The sequence below is a fragment of the Acanthaster planci genome, linkage group LG09 (genome assembly GCF_054643075.1).
Source record: "Acanthaster planci isolate LZ-2023a linkage group LG09, COTS_SCS, whole genome shotgun sequence".
NCBI classification, from domain to species: Eukaryota; Metazoa; Echinodermata; class Asteroidea; order Valvatida; family Acanthasteridae; genus Acanthaster; species Acanthaster planci.
Genome location: NC_141785.1, coordinates 15043869 through 15063512, shown reverse-complemented (window position 1 = coordinate 15063512; position 19644 = coordinate 15043869). Strand labels below are relative to the sequence as shown.

Sequence of the window (19644 nt, the reverse complement as noted above, 5' to 3'; positions counted from 1 at the left end):
GGGTTATAATGCTGGAAAGTGGTGTGGCCGAGAAGAGAAGAGAAGAAGGACACTTAACTTTTCTTTTGGGGGTGATGACTAAAAGTATTTCCAGTGTATGTAAGATATGCCGATTCACGATGAACACTCTCAATGTTCATACTATGGGATAACATTGATGCTACTAATTATCTTGTTCAACGTAAACCTTTTTTTCGGGATTTTCCCTGTCTAATTCTGGGTAAAACTTACATTACCAGAAAGGTTCAATGAAAAATTAATGTACTGTATTTAAAAACTAAAAGGATTTGGAAAGTAACAATAACTGCCTCTGTTTCCAAACTTCCCTGTTAGCGTGATATCTCGTCTCAAAAAGGAATTCAAGAACATGAAAATGTACCTTTCACTGTCCAATTTGGAAAGAAGTATCGATCATCAATGAAGAATCAATACAGGATTAGGTGACTTACCGGGACAAAATCCATCATGAGTATATATTCCGCCATGGGATCCATTCCCGAGATCTTGACCTGAAACGTCGGAAACATTCGTCTGTTTGAACAAGAAAACAAAGAAAAAAAGGATTTCTATAGTAATGGTTTTTAGGGATTTTCACAAGTTTTTAGCATTTACAAAGGGCGAAATGACTCTGACTTGTACCTTCTATAGATATGTTCTATAGATGAAAATCACAGCAGTAGACTGCCGTTTTCTAAACGGGTTCCATGAAACTTGGGCACACAGATTACAGATTTTGATTGGCGTAAGCTTACTTTCCCTCTTTCGGCCAAAGTTGTGTTTTCTGCATGGGATAAAACACTGCCCTCTGTCGTCCAAACTTTCTTTGGGAATGTTTCCAAGTCACTCACACTTAAACCATAGCCATGGAATTGCGCGGGAAATCTAAGCTTCGTGAATGACGAGTTCAGTTACTACAGATTGGAGGCAAGTCCTTGTTTTAAACAGAATTAAGTGCGGTGTTTGACAAGAGAATACGGTCTGAAGAAATGTTAATCTAATTCCAGTTCTTGTTTCGTTTAAACAACGTCCTTGAGTCGGAAGGTATAGAGATCACAATCAAACAAAATTTGTTTATAGTCAAAGGCGGTCTTGAACCTTTCATTCATAAAGGTTGGGCGCTTTTGTGAGCATGAAAATGTGATCCAAGCAAAGAAACGGCATTGCTTTGTGGAAACACAACGAAGTGACCAGCTGAAATGCAGTGGGATTGGCACTGCATAAATTTGGCTGATTCTCCTATTAATTATCCTTCTGCAATGACCAATGACCTTGCCATCAGTGTGAAATGGGGCCCGAGTTGTAAGCCAAGGGTGCCAGACCACAGCAGCGTTCCGTATAGGCCTATATCATCGAGGAAAAACATGTCCACGTGTAGACAATACAGTCAAAAAGCCTTAGTCTGGAACTTCTAATTGATATGGTAAATATTCTCGATCAAGAAATCGGCAATAAATGCATTATTCCCATCATTTGAATGAGGCAGTGTGAATATGTCAAGCACAGACCGAAAGAAGATAAAGTTCCTTCGTGAGTTCAAACCAACGGTGTGAAATGTCTGTAGCTATAAGCACGCTGTACATGCATGGATACTCTTTGGGTCAGGGGAAAATGGAAGCTTTTTAAGGACTAAAAAAAAAAAAAAAAGCACGAAAGAAATAATGGCTTTCCAACCCTTCCCACCGAGAGCCTATTGCTGTCATCAGTCCAGCTGGCTTAAGGACGACCGACAACAAATTGGAGAACCAGAAATGTAACAGTCGAATGAAAGCTCCCAACACGATGCAACATGTTCTCCCGTGACCTTTACCTGGCCCAGGAGCGCTGGCGATCATCGCTTTCTCATCTGGTTTCAATTGGGGCCTGCCATCGCCGATGCGGGCCGGGCCAGATTTCTGCACGGAGTCCCCGCCGTCATGCTTATTCCGTCTGCTCAATAGTTGGGTTTTTGTCCCCCCCCCTCCTTCTTTTTTGTGCCTTGACACCAGGGAAAGTCGTCTCGACAAGGATCCTCTTGATAGCTAGAGCCGAAATGTAAAAGTGCCGAAAAATTCTCCTAATTTGCGCTCGATTACGGCGGGGGGAAGGAAAACCGCTCCGCGACAAATCTGCCCCAGCCAGAGAGTGTGATTGCGACAGCAGAAGAGGCCTACATGATACATGGTTGCAGAATGCTTGAAATTGTACAGGATCCAGGAGTCTGCAGTAGTGGCTGAAGCCAGTACCCATAGAGTGGTGTGTGTGATATCAAGCCACAGTGAAGAGATTTGGACGCAGCCTTTGCCTCGGCCTGAGAAATACAAAGGCCACTTTCACAGAGCATGGCGCTATGCACAGAGCTTCCCCTCCACGAAACCATGTTAAGCAGAAAAGGCCAGTTCGGTATTCCAACAGCGTATGTCCAAAACAAAGGGCGTCCAAGGTCACTCGGGAAAGGCGATAACAGCCCAAGGGGTCTGCCCACAGACATGTAAACACATAGAGCCAGTTTTGCGGGTAAAAACCCTGATTTTGAAAAACATGGGCAAACAATGGGACGAATGGTGGATGGCAACGCGTCCAGTGCGCATAACGCGCATCACACTTACATTGCCTGCGTTTGTTTACATGTGCTTCCAAATACATTCACCTTTTTGGCTCTTCGGTACTGCTATCCCTTCTTTTCAAATGTTGCAACCGCATTGTTTCGAATCCCTATGGGCCAGATTAAGTAAATAGAGGTTTTTTTTATACAATCGAAGAATGGCTTCATAGAATTTTAAGGCTGGAATTCTTCAACTGTACGTAAATTCCCTGTACCGGGGGGTAAATTTACCCATAGGTTTGATTTAGTCGGGCGCCGCGCAGATCGCAAAAAACCTGTAGTTTTGAATAGGACCTGACGGCTAATGCGTTTATATGTCTGTGGGTCTGCCCCACGTTTCGCTCTCCGCACGATGCTACCCAGTTACCTACCCGGCTAATATACACAGGAATCACTGAACCGGCTATATTTATTGTATAAAGCCGCGAGATTGAAGCACTTGCATGTCTATGGTGGCAGCGTGCAAAGAGCGAATAGTACTGTCATATGCTGACGCGATTTGCATATTTAAGCAGACAGTGTATTTAGCCCAGTTGTTGGTTAGTTTGACTTAATTTGTTGGCGAACTTTTAAAGATGGTTCTCCAAAGAAGGCAGAAAGTTTGTATACTCCGATGAAGTTCGATATGTCCACAACTTGTTGAGCAGATATTTTTAAAGTATTTTTTCCAGCATATCCGTCAGTATGGTACAAGGCTCATCGTATCTGATCCAGACTGCTACATCAATATTTTTGTCGAGATTTCTTTGTTGGTCTGCAGTCGTACAGCCCCGTATATAATTCCCGAGTCAGTGCAAGTCTTGAGTGGCCGAATTACGCAGGTTACCAGACGGTGGATAACCGTGCTGACAGGATTTTTAGTCCTCTACGACAATCACGACAACATTCCGCAGGCAAGCGGGGGAGGCTTCCGCTCAGTCAACGCGAATTACAAGCTTTGATTACTTGCTGTGGAGGATAAAAGACCAGTCCAATATTTGCCCATCAGTAAAGATGCCATCTTATTATCTCTTGATGACGGAAGGTAGAGGGTGCAATGATCTCAGATTTGAGAGGAAGCGAATCGGGCACACTGACTTTTCACCGTCGTCGGTTAAGGCCTACGACTATCTGCGAGACAACTGTGAGTTTGACCAGAAAATCTTCGTCGCTGACAACAGTACTTTATCATTGCTTTGTCGCTGCACATTATCGTGCTCATGTCCTGGGTATTGGCAGACATGCAGGTGTCACCCAGATTCTGTTGTCGTCGTCATTTCATCACCATCAATGTCATCACTATCAGTGTCCCCTTCATCATCAACATCAACTTCGCCATCCCTTAATGTACATCGATATTACATTTGGTAATGTCAATGCATACAACAGCATCCCTTGCTTTACGTCACGACCAAATCTATCGATACTATAATCATTATCACGACTATCGATTTCCCTGCTCACAGTCTTTGCTGTCACAAGCATATGGCATCATCATCACAATCATCATGGCCATATCCGTGACTATCGTCACCGTAATCATCGATAAATCGATCAACAACAACAACCCTCCAAAAGGCTCCTGGAACGTGCGAACACGATGGCTAAAAAAAAAAGTTCACCCCATCTCAGAAAATGATAAACCACTGGCTGGAATAACGCAACTCTTGCATGAGGACTTCAACTAGAAGCAGCACATTCCTATAACATTGGGCTATTGTTGGCATGCCTGCAGCATTATCTCACCCCGAAGTCGGAAGGCCCGACCTGATCAAATAATTCATGCAGGGTGGCCCCTAGAGCTTTCTGCAGTTTTACCCCTTAGTCGACAGGTGACTAGCCCCAAAGATTGATCGTCTTGAAGGAGCCGGTAGTTAACCACTGCCGCTGATTTCCTTAGTCGGCTTAACCGTCCTCATTAAATTGAAATCCACACCAGCATAGAACGCCGCCGAGCAAGCCGGTCTGTGGTTATGTTTTATATAGAGACATAAAAACCGGAGACGGGTGAAAAATATGTTGGTGAGTTCCCGTACTGTGACGCAGTAAATCTGTTGCAGAATACACACACCATACAGGCTCCACTCGCATTGCAAAAATTTTTGCAAAATCAGCCTTTGAGACTAAAATACGCATTCACTTTTAGTAAAAAATTCAATAGCTCACACTATCCTATTGCAAGAGACGAAACAGCAAAAGAACAAAAATCAACGAGCACTATTCAAGTCTTGCGCCAAGTGACCTTTAAATTGACTTTTTTTTCACATGACGTCTTGGAGTATTTTGTTTACTCGTCAAGAAAGATCCACCCATCAGTTTGTCTAAAACCAGTTCTTAATGCAGATGGTTGCCAAGAGTGTCACGGTCATCCTTTTTGTTCAAAAAATCATGGGTCTTTGGTAGTAATGTGCAAGACAGTGTTGTAATTAAATTCAATAAGGATTTTTTTTTTCAAATTTCTTTTTGACAACTTCGAAGCGTGCCAAAAGAGGGCGCCACGCATGTAAATTGGCGAGTTTTTTTTTTTTTTTTTTAAGTCGAGACAACCCCTGCCACCTGCTACTCAAGCCCGCGTATCAATAACCCCTGGTTTCCACAAACGACGGACCGTAACACATAACTTGCTTCAGGCCTGGGGAGAGGGGGAAAGACGACCCCCTGGCACCGCTAACAAGCGCCCAGTGGACGCATCGCCCCAGGGCACACACCGATTATCCACACTAAGGGTAATGAATCTCAGACACGGTGCTGCCATCAAAGACACAGCACTGGATTTATCTTCCCAACATTCTAATAACACAGTAATAAATTCAGGGCAGCCGAACTGTAACCATTCAGGAGGACTTTGGAGTCACAGTTAAACGTCGGACGAGGAATGAGAGCGCTTCTAGCAACTTTGGAGAGAGAGAAAAAAGGCAAAATAACGGGAAAAACCAAGGGAATCCATGTCATAATGCTGACCAGCTTAGGAGCATGGCGGTGTAAAACAAAACACACAAACTAGCAAAAACAACAGATTTCTTTCCACTTGTTTAACGACAACCCCGATGCAACAACTTTCGTGGAGTAGGCTGACTTTATTCCCTAACAATTACATTTTCATCTCTTTTCCATGCCTTGATATTATGTGTTATCATTATTTGTTTATTTTATACAGTGGCTTTAGTTTGAGATGGATTTTTTTGCCTGATCAGATTTTAAATGTCAGTGCGTGAAGGGGGGGGCAGGTTAGCGTAGCTGTTCTTTCCTCGCTTTGCACCCATGAGGCCCGGGTTCGAGTCCCGGCTTGGCCCAAGGCTTTGCTTTCCAGTCCATGCTCTCTCTAGCAGGTTTTTCTCCAGGTGCTCCGGTTTCCTCCTGCAGCTCAAACTGGACCTCTTTTCTAATTCCGTAATGTGATGCTTATTAATAAAGGCTATGAATAAACGTCTAGTTATTGGCGCAGTTAGCTTGAGTAGCTGAAAGCACCATTAAAACAGCAACAACAGTACGTGAAAATGGCTCTTCACTGGAAGACCAGTTTCTCTGCGGTAGCTCAGTGGAGAAGAGATGCAGGCCGCCCAGACGAAAATCTAACCTTAATTTTGCATGGTTTTTGAGCCAATTTCTCGATATCTCTTAATTTTGACAATTGATATTCAGACTACACATGTACTAAAATAAGTGGTTAGTTTAAACAGGCATATCTTCAAAACGTATCTCAGCAGGAACCTAGCACACATCTTGTGTGTTCCTGATATCGAACACCTGTTTTTTTCCCCTAAAAAGTTTATCGTCTTCTGGTTGCAATTAAACTTAAATGAGATTGCATTAGCGATGAAGGCTCAAGCACAAGCAACCTCCATGAACCAAGTCAGCGCACAGGCCACAGTGCGCAGCTACCGCGTACGCTCCAACCTCTCTGGTGCGCCAATGAACAACACTGCACATATATAAATTGTTAATATACAAGTACTTAACGCCAAGCTATCGGGTTGCACATAAGTTCACTGTGTCCCATTCCAAACCACATTGATTTTCTCTGGCTAAGGTTATTTCAGATTATTTCAGAGGATATAACTGCAATGTGTCAGATAATTTGTACACACTTCCTTTTCGTCCTAATGGTACAGGAAATCATGACGAACAGGAACAATAATAATAATTTATTCATTAATAAAGCACAAATTTCACATCAATATGTTCAAATGCACTGTACAATAAAGACATTAAGTGTGAAAAAATGAATACATTTAAACATGGTTGAGCCGATGGCATACAAAGGCCCCTCGGGCAGCTGCCAAACGACCCACATCCACCAACATCAGTAAAGGGGAGACAGTAAGAAGCAGTTACAGTTTTAAAGGTGGGAGGGAAACCCCAGAAGAATATCCTGGGTAACACCCCACGGAGTCAGGTAGACTCTGAAAACCCAATCCACATGTGGCCCGGACCGGGAATCGAACCCGGGACCACAGAGGTGGAAGGCGAGGAAAGAACTACCTAGCCAACCTGACACATCCTTATCACACCACGGCTAATACTAAAAACAAATTAAAGTTGAAATGAATTAATTCTTTATCAGGCAACACAAGAAAAAAAACCAGAGAGTGGCCAAAACATTTAGATTCCCCATCCAAAAGGTTTCATCATCCCCAGGCTTTCTAAATTGGCGGATCATCAATTGCTTATTCGAATTTTCCAGCTTCACAGTAACTGCAAACCCCAATTGCCTGAAATAACCACAACACACTTCAATAAACCGTCTGAGAAAAATACACTTAATTGCATTCCTGACTGGTGCCTCACGAAGGAAGCAAGAGTGACTACTCAGTACAATCAGTTCAAATTGATTACCTTGGCCTAGGTGGGATTCGAACACGGGTCGCAGAGGTGGAAAGCGAGGAATGAGCCACGACACCAACCTAACTATATGTGACTTTTATAACCCGACTATATGTGACAATTTAAATTGGACACTAACAGTTCTTACAAGAAGTCAAACCGATCAACCCAGGTTACCGTTTCGAAAAAAAAAACCCAGTTTATCATCAACTAGTTACTGCACATACAAATCTTTCTGATGCTGCTGCGTGGAATTCATGCGCTGCGTCCGTATACTGCATACATCTTGTCCAATATACATACCAGGCAGGTATCTAAGTTACACCATTGGTGTAACTTTCAACAACCGTAAGGGGACAAGACAGCTCCTGGAGTTTAGCTGTCATCATCTGCTGCCGAAGTCTTGACGGCACACGCCGGTCTTCACCTTATATACCAACCATCCCCGCACTCAACGCCCTAATGAGGACTGTATACGTACACGGCCCCCGCTTGATGCGTGCAACGCATGCGACCGCGGGCCCCCGTCACGCCCGCCAGCAGACCCGTGAAAAATTAATTAAGTGATGGGCGATTTCTTTACAGACTCCTCAGAGAAGAGGAGGGCACTTCAATAAACACTTCCGGACGACTGGAAAACATGATGCGTCAATTTGGTGCGATGATGAAGTGCGTCGTACATTCTGTTTATTTGCTCCCCTTGTATCTTATTTATTTGGTCAGATTCAATTATTCAATAGATGTTCGCAGAGAGCATCTTTTATTGGACAAGCGGCTTGTACACCAGTAAGAGAGGATCCTCGTGTGCAACAAAAACATTCATGAACAAATCCAACAGTGTGATAGCTTATTGTTTATTTTCCCAATACAAAAAATGAAGCTACATTCAGCATAGAGCTCGATCAGGTCTCCGACAAAAACTTAAGACAGGTGCAATTTTCCACTTCAAAAGTCAACCATCGTCTGCACTTTAATGAGCCAGAAAAGTGACGGTGCGCGTGTAAAATTGTACATGTTGGTTGAAGGTCGCAAAAAGTGCATTGGGTAGTGGGAAGAAAAAAATGAGTTCAGGGCTGAGGTCTAATTCTTGGATTTAAGGTTGGCGTTAATTCCTGTAGGCCCGGCCTTGAACTTGGGGAGAAAGGGCTTTTGCTGGATCCACTCCATGACCTAATGAAATCATCGGGACAGAGCGGTATCACATGCCAGCATTTCAGCCCAGCGGCGTATCCAGATTTTGAGGGCTGGCATATTTTCCGAATTGACTGTCCACTTTTCTTTTTCCTTAAAACACAGAGCAAGGAACAGGGAAGCCGCTGGGAAAGGACATTGGTGGCACCATTTTTTATTAGGTGTGAGCGCTTTCAATCCAAGAAAAAATTTGCAACTCAACCCCCTGGGCAAAGTTCCCCGCCCCTATCCCACTGGCTACTCCATAAGCGCAGAGGTAAAGGTCATGAAAAACAGCGACACTGACCCATGAAGCAAATTGTTCAGAAAAAAAACCCGGAAGACACGGTTTGCGCTGATGAAATGCATACCCCCCCTACAGTCTTACGTAACATACTGAGACAACATAAATCTTTCTTTTTTACGAGTAGCGCAGGGCACGCTGTTCTCCGATCCACCCAGGAGCCCCGTTCGGCTCTGCTTGACACATGTGCCAAGCCAGTGGAAAAGCCAGGCGTTCTGTTCTAATCCCTGCAATCAAACTCTCGTCAAATCTAAGCTGATAACTTGTTCAGTGTAATCTTCTCGAATCCTTGCCAAATCCTCTCCCATTCTAAACGCGCCCGATGTCTCTATCGGGAACTCTCTACGAAGCGTTTAAAACAACGCCCGGGCAGAGAACCGAACAACACACACGGGCTTACTTGCAACAGCTTTGACCCAGATCCAGATTAATGTGAGTGTCGCTTGTATGTTTCGTTAGGTTTAAATTTGAAATTCAAAATCTGACCTTTGGATTTTGGGGGTATAATTTTGACCAATTTCAAATCGAAATTCAGAAAATATTACGACAGACTCTTCCTATACGTTCATCTTGCCATTGCACTTGCATAGAAAAACACTACAAAATTACAAGGCAACACGTTTGTTCAACAATTCCATATCTATCCAACTTTGGTTAAAAAAGCTCCATTAACAATTCTTTCACAGCGTCGGTCAATAAAAGCAGTTGAAATGTATAGGCCTAATTTCTATCACCTTTCAGTTATAACCAATGCTTGAACTTTTTAACTTTTTTTTTCACACAGTGCTAATTTAAATCGCATCCCGTCATTGCTTAACCAGAAACAGCGTAGCAATTCGAACAAATGAAAGAAACCTGAAAAGGCGCTTAGCAAATACATATATAAGAAAGTACGGTGTGAAAAATGGCAGTGTTTATGTTCATGTGAGGGGCGTTTACTCCCTTTCCCATGGGACCAGAATGTTTAATACAACTGCTTTTTTCATTCACTCACCCACCCCAGATAAGGCATCTCTAGTTACGCAGTGACCCATTTCTCCCATTGCCTACTTATCTTGTCGGGCTCACAACCTTCTCTACATCACATCAGAGCCTGCCCGGTAAGAAATTAGACGCTCCTCCAAATTTCTTCATTAATACATTTCGCTCCCGTTTCTGGTACATAAATCCGCAACCGGACACCGGCCATCTGTAAATCACTGAACTCAATCGAAGTTTCCAGCATGAAAGGACTTTCCATTCGGGGCGGCAGGAAAAGAAAGCAGATTCAGCGGACGAAAGGGGACAATATTTATGGAGGTAGATTCTACAGTGTCGCCGACCGCATCAGCCCGCTATTATACCATACACGTATCACTGAAGAAGATTGTGGCGGCTCGATCACGTAAACTCCTTTCATTCGCAACAAGCGCGGCATGTACAGCGCGTGTCGAACGAGACGGAAACGGAGCTAACCGGGAAAATGCAATCTTGACGGGAGCTCCCTCCTCAAAATGATGCGGATTTATCATCCCGCACACCTCCTGGGACTGCTTGGGTGCACCAATAATGCCTCCAGACTTCAATTTGCCAAATTATGCCTGATATTTTAAGGATCGTAGAAGAATGTGAGCAAGCTGGAGTGTCATGTCGAGGATCCGAGAGCGGCTGGAGAAGCTGTCCGGGTTTCGGTAGAACGGGCCAAGTTCGATCAGCACCATTTTGTGTTGTCTGCGATATATTCTCTGGGTAGTTATTTCGACCACTGGTTCACAGTTGGTTGCTTATCGAACTTGGGTGTACATGGATCGTCTGGCCCAAAGCCCAATGTTATGTCCACGCTTATAACTACAGTACGGAGCAGGTTTCTTGATCGGATTACACTGCGCGCATTACATTTTTTAAAAGTAGGAGGATGCCTTTGTTTTCCAATTCATTATAAAGTTGAAAATGTTGCGAGTTGTGACTCCAACTTCAGGTCATGCTGCTAGTGGGGGAAAATGTTCGTCTGGATGCCAGGCCCAATGATTCTGACTACTCTACGAGTCAAGGGTCCTGTATCACCCAAAGTCCACGTGACAAGACTGGAGGAATTCCTCCAGTTTTCCGGAAATAGCCGAAATAATCCGAAGTCGTCCCGTCTATATTCGGCATGTTCGGATGGTACCGTTAATGTTTGGCTATTCTCGGCCGGGTAGGTAGGCTAGCTGTTGGACGTAACTCCCGTATCCTAATGGCAGCTGTTTATCCTACAATATTTGACTTTGCACTAACATCGAAGGTTGCCTTGGCCGAAATCAATGCCCGGCGAAATGCCCACACATACATGTACATGTACAAGGTGCACCACTGCCATGAAGTAAAAAAACACCCAGGCTCTCAACTTGTGACCCCTGACCCTTGCGTCATATCTATTTATATCTGTGGGTGATGCCAGACCTAAGATTTTATATCAAGAGTGGTCAGGGACCCTTTGGGCAGGAACCAGACAAGGGAAAATTCCTGCCACCACTGGGGCAGCGTTCATGACAAGATGTCCACGTGACGTCATCATACCCCGGCTTCAAAGCCTTTGTAAGACAATTTGTACGGCTGCTCGAGAAGACCGCCAAAACATGCGGACTAGAGCGCTTTACCACCAGGTCTAACAGATCTTTTGGATTCCTCAAATCCTTCACTTCATTGGTAAATCGCTTCAGTGCCGCCATCGATGATTATGTTCAACCGCAGCCGAATGCGAAACACACGTATACACGACAGCCGTTGACTTGCACCTGCGGTATATCCGAAATAGGTCAAGATGGTGTCCTTGGATTGGTCCGTCGATGAAGATGAAGACAGAATTACTTGTGGTTTCTCCTGAGCAGAGTGTACAGTGTGTTCGTCTGTGACGTTAGAACATGACAGAAGTGGCCATGTTTGACTAGATCGGCTACACAATGTTCCTAATCGAAAGAAGTAACCTTCCTCCGGGCTAATAAATACTCTTACACGCCTTTTTAAAATCATCATTTTGTATCACAGTCTCTGTGTAGCGTGATTTGAAGGGTGTCGACATGACCACTTGTAAGATAAAAGATAGAGGGCCCGTTCACGATTGGGTTTTATAAATTGTGTACACGTGGGACCTGAGAATTAAGTCCTGATATTTTGTATCTGTGTTGACTGCCACTCATTCAAAAAGAAGATATTTTGGGGGTGAGGACTCCAGAAGAGAATTTCTTGGAAGAAATGGTGGTGGTCATGATCAGGAATATAATGTGCGACGGAAGGCCAAGATCCTTTTTCCGATTTTCATTCTGTGCGACATAATAAAGTGTTCTTCCAAATACTAATTTCTCAAAAAAGTATAATTGGCCATTTATCATTCGCTTGAGTGGGTCTTTTTCCCCCAAGAATGAGCAATCAAATAAATTGCGCGTGGACCGCTGTCTATGTCTGTAGCATGCGCATCGTGTGGAGTTGAGAGGGGTCGTCGAAAGGGTCGCAACACCCCTCCCCCTTTCATAGTGGCACTTGGTGTTTATCTAGACGGAATATAGCTGTTTGTTGTTTGTCTGCTTTTTTAAAACCAAGAATTTGATTTTTGACGATGGAATATGATTGACTGAGAGCGTATGATAGGCTGCTTCCTTGGCGTGCATTGATCTCTTGTTGAATTTTTACATTGAAAACATTGACATATTCTACAGTGCATTCTATAAACTTCGTGTAAACAGAAAATATGTTCTCTTGAACCGCAACCAGTGCTGAGTTTCAAATTCGTTTTTCCACAATACAGTTAGTTCTTTTGTTACATTCCGCTTACTGCACTTTTCCCCGAGAACTTTCACTCAAAAGTATAAAGCATAGAAAGTGGAATGATATTTTCTCTTTTCAAAAACCATAGCAACTGATCCTGGAAGTCGTCATCACCTTTTTTCTCGTTTTATTTTTCTGTTAAGTCTCAGCTTCCCATCCGCACGGCCCATCACTGCAACCTGAGTGCATAATATCGTGCAACAGAAGAGGAAAGCTGATCTCGCCTCAAGAATCCAGGTGCACTATCTCTACTTCTGGTGGCAATTAATCACCACAAATCATTAGGGCCGAAGTTGATTAGCGCCATACCAGGCCCAAGCCCTGGTCTTGGTGTCACACCGCACCGATGACACAACCCGCGCGGGAGCAGCAGAATGCTCAGCCCGGGGAGAGAGAGAGAGAGACGCCATACGGGCTCGCATACCGGAGCTGGCGCTCCAATCGCTGGGAAATATTTGCTAATTTCTCGGCATAGCTGTTGATCAAGCCCACCATAAATAATCCCCGCGAGACAACGGAACACTCACCCTTAACAGGCTGGTGGAAGTATCGCAGCAATTTCTTTTGGTGATGCTATCAATTTCGACAATGGGTACTTCTAGAGGCGGCAATGCGCAGCTTTGTTTCTTGTCAGCCAATATTTATACACGAAGGCTAAATGCTGACAGCTCGATCTACGATTATATTTGCAACAGATAATAGAGGATATGTGTGACATAGTCAAAGGCATGGTACGCAAACTCACACATTATGCGTTCCGAAGTCCCCACACCATGATCAAAACAATTCCAGCAGCAGCAAAATACTAGGTATCCTGAAGACACACCATCAAAGGACTTTGTTGGAATCGACGTCCATGTAAAAAACGGGCTGGTATAACAATTCCTTCACTGTTGTATGCAATACAAAAAATAACCTCAGCTTTTCCTCTCATCAAAAAATGATCTGGCCTTGGTCGAGAAACTGACTGAAATCCTGGGTCAATTCTCTTCAAATGATGTTGAAATTGTATCTGACTCACACACTTCGAACGGTAACTTCACAACTGTTGTCCGTCAAAGCACAGAGCTAGGTCCTAGCTCTTTTGTCGTTGTAACACTGTCGAACATTTTAAAGCATTTCTTTAACAGCGTCGTCCAAGGCTTGAACTGGACCTCTCTTAAGACTCTTATCAACTGAGAAATCCTCATGATGTAACACAAAGAAAAAAGTTCCATGGTTTCCCAACCATGTGGTTGGCTCCATATTTGTACTTTGTATAATTCCAAATTTCCGGAAAACCGCACTCCTCGAAATTTAGCAGGTGTACATCTTGGAAAGTGGTTCAACCCAGGGTCCATTTTCATAGAACTACTACGCACAGAAAAAAATGGAAAAGGTTACCAGCCAAGATGTCAAGCAATGTGTCTGTTGCAACTGGTTATCAGCAGATTTTTGCTAAGCACATAAGTGAGCTTAGTACAGTTTCCTGATTAGCAACTCTAGAAATGATTGGGTCCACACGTGAGGTGTCACTGAGCTTCACACAGCCTCTCCGCGATCAAAGCATGTGATTATGATCATGAAGTGAAGAGTCAACCAGAAATCCTTGATTGCGACGCCTGGACGATGACATGAAAAAAACAACAACAAATATTCCCCAACACAGGAACTGGAAATGCACGCGAGTCTGGGCCGGTGGGGGGGGGGCACGATACAAGTTCCCAGTGCGGGTGCTCGTCAGTTCAGGGCCAAGATAAGACCCATAGAACGAGATGAAAATACCGAACGATTCGTCATCCAGCCCCGACGAACATTCACCCGTCCATATCAAAACAATCCCTTGCAACCTTCCCCCCTTTCCCTCCGCTCGGCCCCATTTTTTTTGCTCTCTCTCTACCCATCCGTCACATTTCCACTGCGACACATCTCGGGCACCGTAGCCCCCCAAACGACGGTTTCAAACAGTCGATTTCGCGTCCGGCATTTTGTGCGGTCCCGATATTTCACCGAGAAAAATGACCAAGCCTGACCCCCAAAGTCGGCCCGTGTTATTGCGCCATCTTTCAGGGAGGCGATTAGCAGCGAACTTGTCAGCTCATTCTTGCACCCTTACCACCCATCATTACTCGCTCCACCTCCAAGCAGAACAGGAATAAAAATTCCTCAAAGTGTAACGTCTATTTTGATGGACTGGTGTACCTCTAGCTCGCTTTTACGTATGACAGACCAGCTCTACCAGTTATTAGACGAGCTGGTTTGCAAGTCTAAAGCCATAGATCGCACGAAACATAAAAGTAAGCAACGTTCAGCAGTAGGCCACAGTTCATCAAGTGCGAACCTGACGTCATGAAAGCCCGCTTAATCCTTCGAAAAAACTCCAATGTGCGATAAAGAAATAAAACCTGGGTCAAGTCTGTAAGTCTGCGTTTGGTTCTGTAGCTAGAAAATGGATCTCTTGAAAGGCGGCAGAGATACTAATTGTCCAAGCAACTCAAACCCCATATTTTTTGGTATGACCGTATAAGTTGCAGATAAGTAAGGACGCTGTTTCGCAGGGCACACTCCTTTACCAACATCTTTTCTGAATCAGTAGCGCGCTAAGTACATGCACTCCCAGCGCCAAGGACAAAACGGGATCCGCCTCAGGCGAGCAAGGAACCTCTTCAGGAAGCTTAGAAAATCTTCAACGAGAGGTCTGGGAAATTAGGGAGGGCCGACCAGAAACTGGTTGAGGGAGGCTCTTGCCGGAAGATGCCGAGAGAGCGTCTGTTATCGCTCACTGGTGTGATTCGAGTATCCTCTGATCAGACCGCAAAAAAATGGGAAGTATCGGACAAGATTTCGGCCGGACAGAAACCCGGATATTGGATGTGATGCCTCTATGGATAAAAATACAATTTTGTTTGGGGGAAGTATAAGGCAATAGTACATGATTTGTTTTCTGCACTGCTCACTCTGAATCATCTTGGTAATTGCTGACAGCTTTATCAGGGGTTACGGCGGTAATTTCATGGTCAATATCACCGTCATCGTGACATCCTCGTGGCCCTTGTCACCTTGTCATTATAACAGCAGAAAGCACAAGAACAACTTAGTTCGAAGCAGGACCTCACCCCCCCAAAAAAAAAACAAAACAACAACAACAACATCGACATCACTGGCACCATGGAAATTATCACTACAAATACCATCCTCGCCACACACCCCTTCCCTTCCCTTTGAGCTTCATCTTGCTCCTCATTACCACTTCAAAATGTGCAGAATCTCTTCCTGAAAGAAAGACAAACTGTTTGAGAAGAGACTAAGCCATTCTGAAACATTTACTCACCTGCCCGCCTTGGTCACGATCATCTCAGTGCCCAGCGAGTGGAACTCGTCCCACAGGGCCTTCATCTCCAGCCGCACCTCCACCGTGACTACCTTGGCACTCAGGGGCTTCTCGTCCAGGCGCCGCCGTTTGACCCCTTGGCCGTCCTCGGCGTCCTCCGCGCCCTCTCCCCCGTCGCTGCTCCGGACCCGCTCCCTGTCTCCGTTCATGGAGGAGGTGTCGGAGGCCGAGCCGGACAGCTTGGTCATCTGGTCCATGCTGCTCTCCTTGCAGTGGTCGCTGATGATCTGTGGGCTGGAGGAGCGAGCGTTGGTGCAAGCGTCGTCGTACCCTTCCTGGTTCTTACCGGGAACTGCTGTCAGGAGTGACAAACACGAAAATGAGAAATAAATTGGATTTGGGCATGCGTGCAGCAAAACAACCACTCTGAGTTTCACCTGTTGTTCTGCGAGGCTACACACACTCACAAAACCAGGCCCGCTGGAACTGCAAATAACACATGGTGGTAATTTAAAATATCTGTGCGATGAGTTTGTCCCCGGTGAAATGTTTCTGCAACTGAACAGGATTCGATTTGACATCCTCTAGAGCAGTGAAGTACTTTGTTTCAACATAGAAACATTTGTCCGAGCTCTTTCGGGCAAGTGTGAGGCGCTGTTGCTGAGATGTCAGTTTATACGTGTTTGGGTTCCAACTTGTGAACCTGAAATTTGCTCATTCAAAACATTTTTGAGAAAGGGTTGCTCTTTGGATATCATCCATGTCTTCAGACGACAACAAATTGCCAAAGGAAAGGAAATATAGAACAGCAAAATATCACAAATTTCCGCTGTTTTTTGTGCATAAAATCAATCAATGCAACATTGAGGGTTTCTCCCCATAGCCTGCAATGCCGCACATTTGCCACCAACGACTCACCCATGTCAATTTACGTCTGACACTGATCTCGTCAGGTCTAGGGCCTACACATGCCCGAACAGTTGCCGTTTAATCTAATTATGCACAGATACGAATCCAGCCTATTCCAATACTTGCGAGCTAACTCGCGCGACTGACGCTGTAATGGATACCCCCATTTAAAACATGCACATCCGTCCGGTAGCATCATACATTATGGTGTCAGCAGCACAACAGAAAAGCAAGGATTTAGGTCCTACAGTTTACAGTTAGCATGTCAAGAAACGGGACACTCGATGCAGAGAAAAAAAATCTCTAAGGGATCTTGAATCATCCTGACCTTTATGTCAAGTAAACAGTCTGCTAATGACATTTCCATCAACTCAGGATATTGCCGATTGTGTTTAAAGGGAGGGAAATTAAAGATGCAGTAGGCCCTTCTCGGCGAACGAGGCCTTGACGTTGAAGCTGACTATAACTTGAGACTGCCTGGACTAATGTTGTTTCAGGTCAGTAGACAACTATTTGTCCATGTGCGAATATTCATGTAAGCTGTATCTCTGAGATGGGTGCACGCACATGAGAAGTACCGGCGTACTGCCGATCGTCATCACGTGATTTGTTCAACCACTCACAGCGAGGTAAACTGGCGCGTGAATATTTACGGATACGAAATCGTTTGGTTTAAACGGCAGAGTTTCAATGTCAATGTTACAAACTACGGAACGACCGACAATAATGAAAACGGACAGGGGAATATCGTGATCGGTTCTGGCTAGCAAGCCCTCGCTCAATCACGGGACCCAGCCAAGCTCTCATCGCCGCGCGCCACTGATGGCTGTATATTTTTGTTTCGCAGGGCCGGTCAGGGGAAGGTGGAGGAATTATTACACGGATACATCGCCGGGATGACAGACGGGACAAGCGGGAGGAGATTTATCTCCCTGTCCCGCAATTATCCAACAAATTAGAAGTTCACATAAATAAGATGACAATGCGAGATGTGGAGCGGGCTAATGTAAGCGGGAGGCAGGGCAGAACAAGACATTGAAGTGGAAACAGAAAGGGGATGAAATCATACATTTCGATAATGACTGGGGATTATCTTCCTCTATGGAAGAGGCCAAATGCTTTCCGATAAGTCAAAATAGGTTTCAAGTCCATGTGCATTTTTCCCCTACGTGCACTGTAAAGAAGGTCACTCGTCCAGCGTTTTCTTAATATTCAATACTTTCCGTTCTTTGTAGTTTTCGGTATGGATACATGAACATTTCTGTTCCAACTTTAGGGCGACTTCCTGAGCGGTGTTTTTCAGTGCAGCAACTACGCCAAAAAGTATACTGAAACAGCACTTTTTTTCCGTACGCCAGGAAACTTACAAAATGACTATTTTGTATTATTTCACATTTAATTATGTCATAATTAAAAGAGCCACTTGCTTCCCTCTCCTTGTAATTCTCACGGCCAGAGGGAATTCTGCTGTTCCAAATTATTAAAAACTGGGCACGTGTACAGAAAAACCCTTGCTTTGCTCTTCTGCGAAATTTCGACTCGGTAAGGACGACACGTTTTGCAAATAATTTCTCCATTATTTCACACTGCTGCTCGTGAAAAGGGCGTTTTTCCCCCTGCGATACGTAGGACACAATTTTTCTGCACTCCTCTAAAAAATGGACGTGAAGTACATCATTACTTTTCAGGGTTTACTGTCGAGAGGCGGACAGGGCATCATTCTTCAAACTGGTGAGGAAAAGGAATGCGCGGCGGTGGTGTCAGAAACGGAATGAATTTCTGCCCCTCGGCTCCGACAGGGTAAAACATCCAGTCAACTTTGCTGACCTCGCAACCTTTGAAGGCAACCTTTGAAGAAACATGCGGACGGGACAACTTTCAACCGCAGACCACCACCTCGCTAAAAATGCCTGCATTGACCTTTGAACTCGTAAGGTCGCGCAGTCCAGTCCGACCCCGTCTTGAGAGCATGCAATGTGTGGAAGTTGTTTAGTTTTCACGCTTACAAAACTCAGGGGTCAATCGAGTTTCGGCAAGGCAGAGCTACCCTCCGAAGTCATTTTAGGTATTGCACATTTTCATCTTTGACCAAGTTGGATTAAAAGATTCGCCACTTCCCCTGAATACAAAAACAGTAAAATTGTGAAGTTGAGAACAGAGCAAATGTGGTTTATCAACAACCGAAAACACCAAGTTCCACCCAAAATCTCCGAAATTGATGAATCCTATTAACCGAAATCAAACAGCTTTTTTTAAAAACTTTTGGTCAGAGAACTATATCTGGCTGAAAGTTTCAAAGTTGATGAACAACTACGTGCAGAAGGGAGTGTTCCCAACCAAAACCTGTCCATTTTATGTCACCGAGCGTGAAAGAACACAGTTACATCAGTTACTTTAATGAATTAAAAATTGTTATTCAGACATTTAAGTGCATCTATCAACTCGAACCAGCTAATGTTTGATGGCGTATGCTTGGGTAATTTCTAAGTTTTCTTGGAAATAAGAACGTTTGATATTTAAGAAGTCTCTTGCTCTATAATGACATCACGCTCCAATCCGGAGAACAGATGTGCCTCAAAGACCATGGAGAAAATTGAGAACTTCGCCAACTTGACGCGGCAGTTCGGCATCTTCTCGCCCCGCCCATGTTCAACTTGCAAATCGCCGTGAACTTCAACAACATTCTAAAAATAACATTATCACAAGGGCACAGCCAGCCCGATCGCAGACGATACGCCATGTACAGTCAGCCTCCACAAACCGACACGTTCACGCCAATGGGCAGAC

General features: G+C 44.4%; 1 protein-coding gene across 3 annotated transcripts in view; it reads right to left on the bottom strand.

The window, feature by feature from the left end:
• LOC110982249 (T-box transcription factor TBX1-like) overlaps positions 1–19644 on the bottom strand; it is a 36819-nt gene that overhangs the window by 8236 nt on the left and 8939 nt on the right. For 2 of the 3 annotated variants that reach the window (XM_087141035.1, XM_087141036.1), the window contains exons 3-4: positions 15949–16303; positions 450–531 (exon numbers count right to left, since the gene is read on the bottom strand). In XM_087141035.1, the coding sequence (XP_086997161.1) occupies positions 450–531; positions 15949–16303 (437 nt within the window). The remainder of the gene's footprint in view (positions 1–449; positions 532–15948; positions 16304–19644) is intronic. The other variant, XM_022240545.2, reaches the window with a different exon arrangement.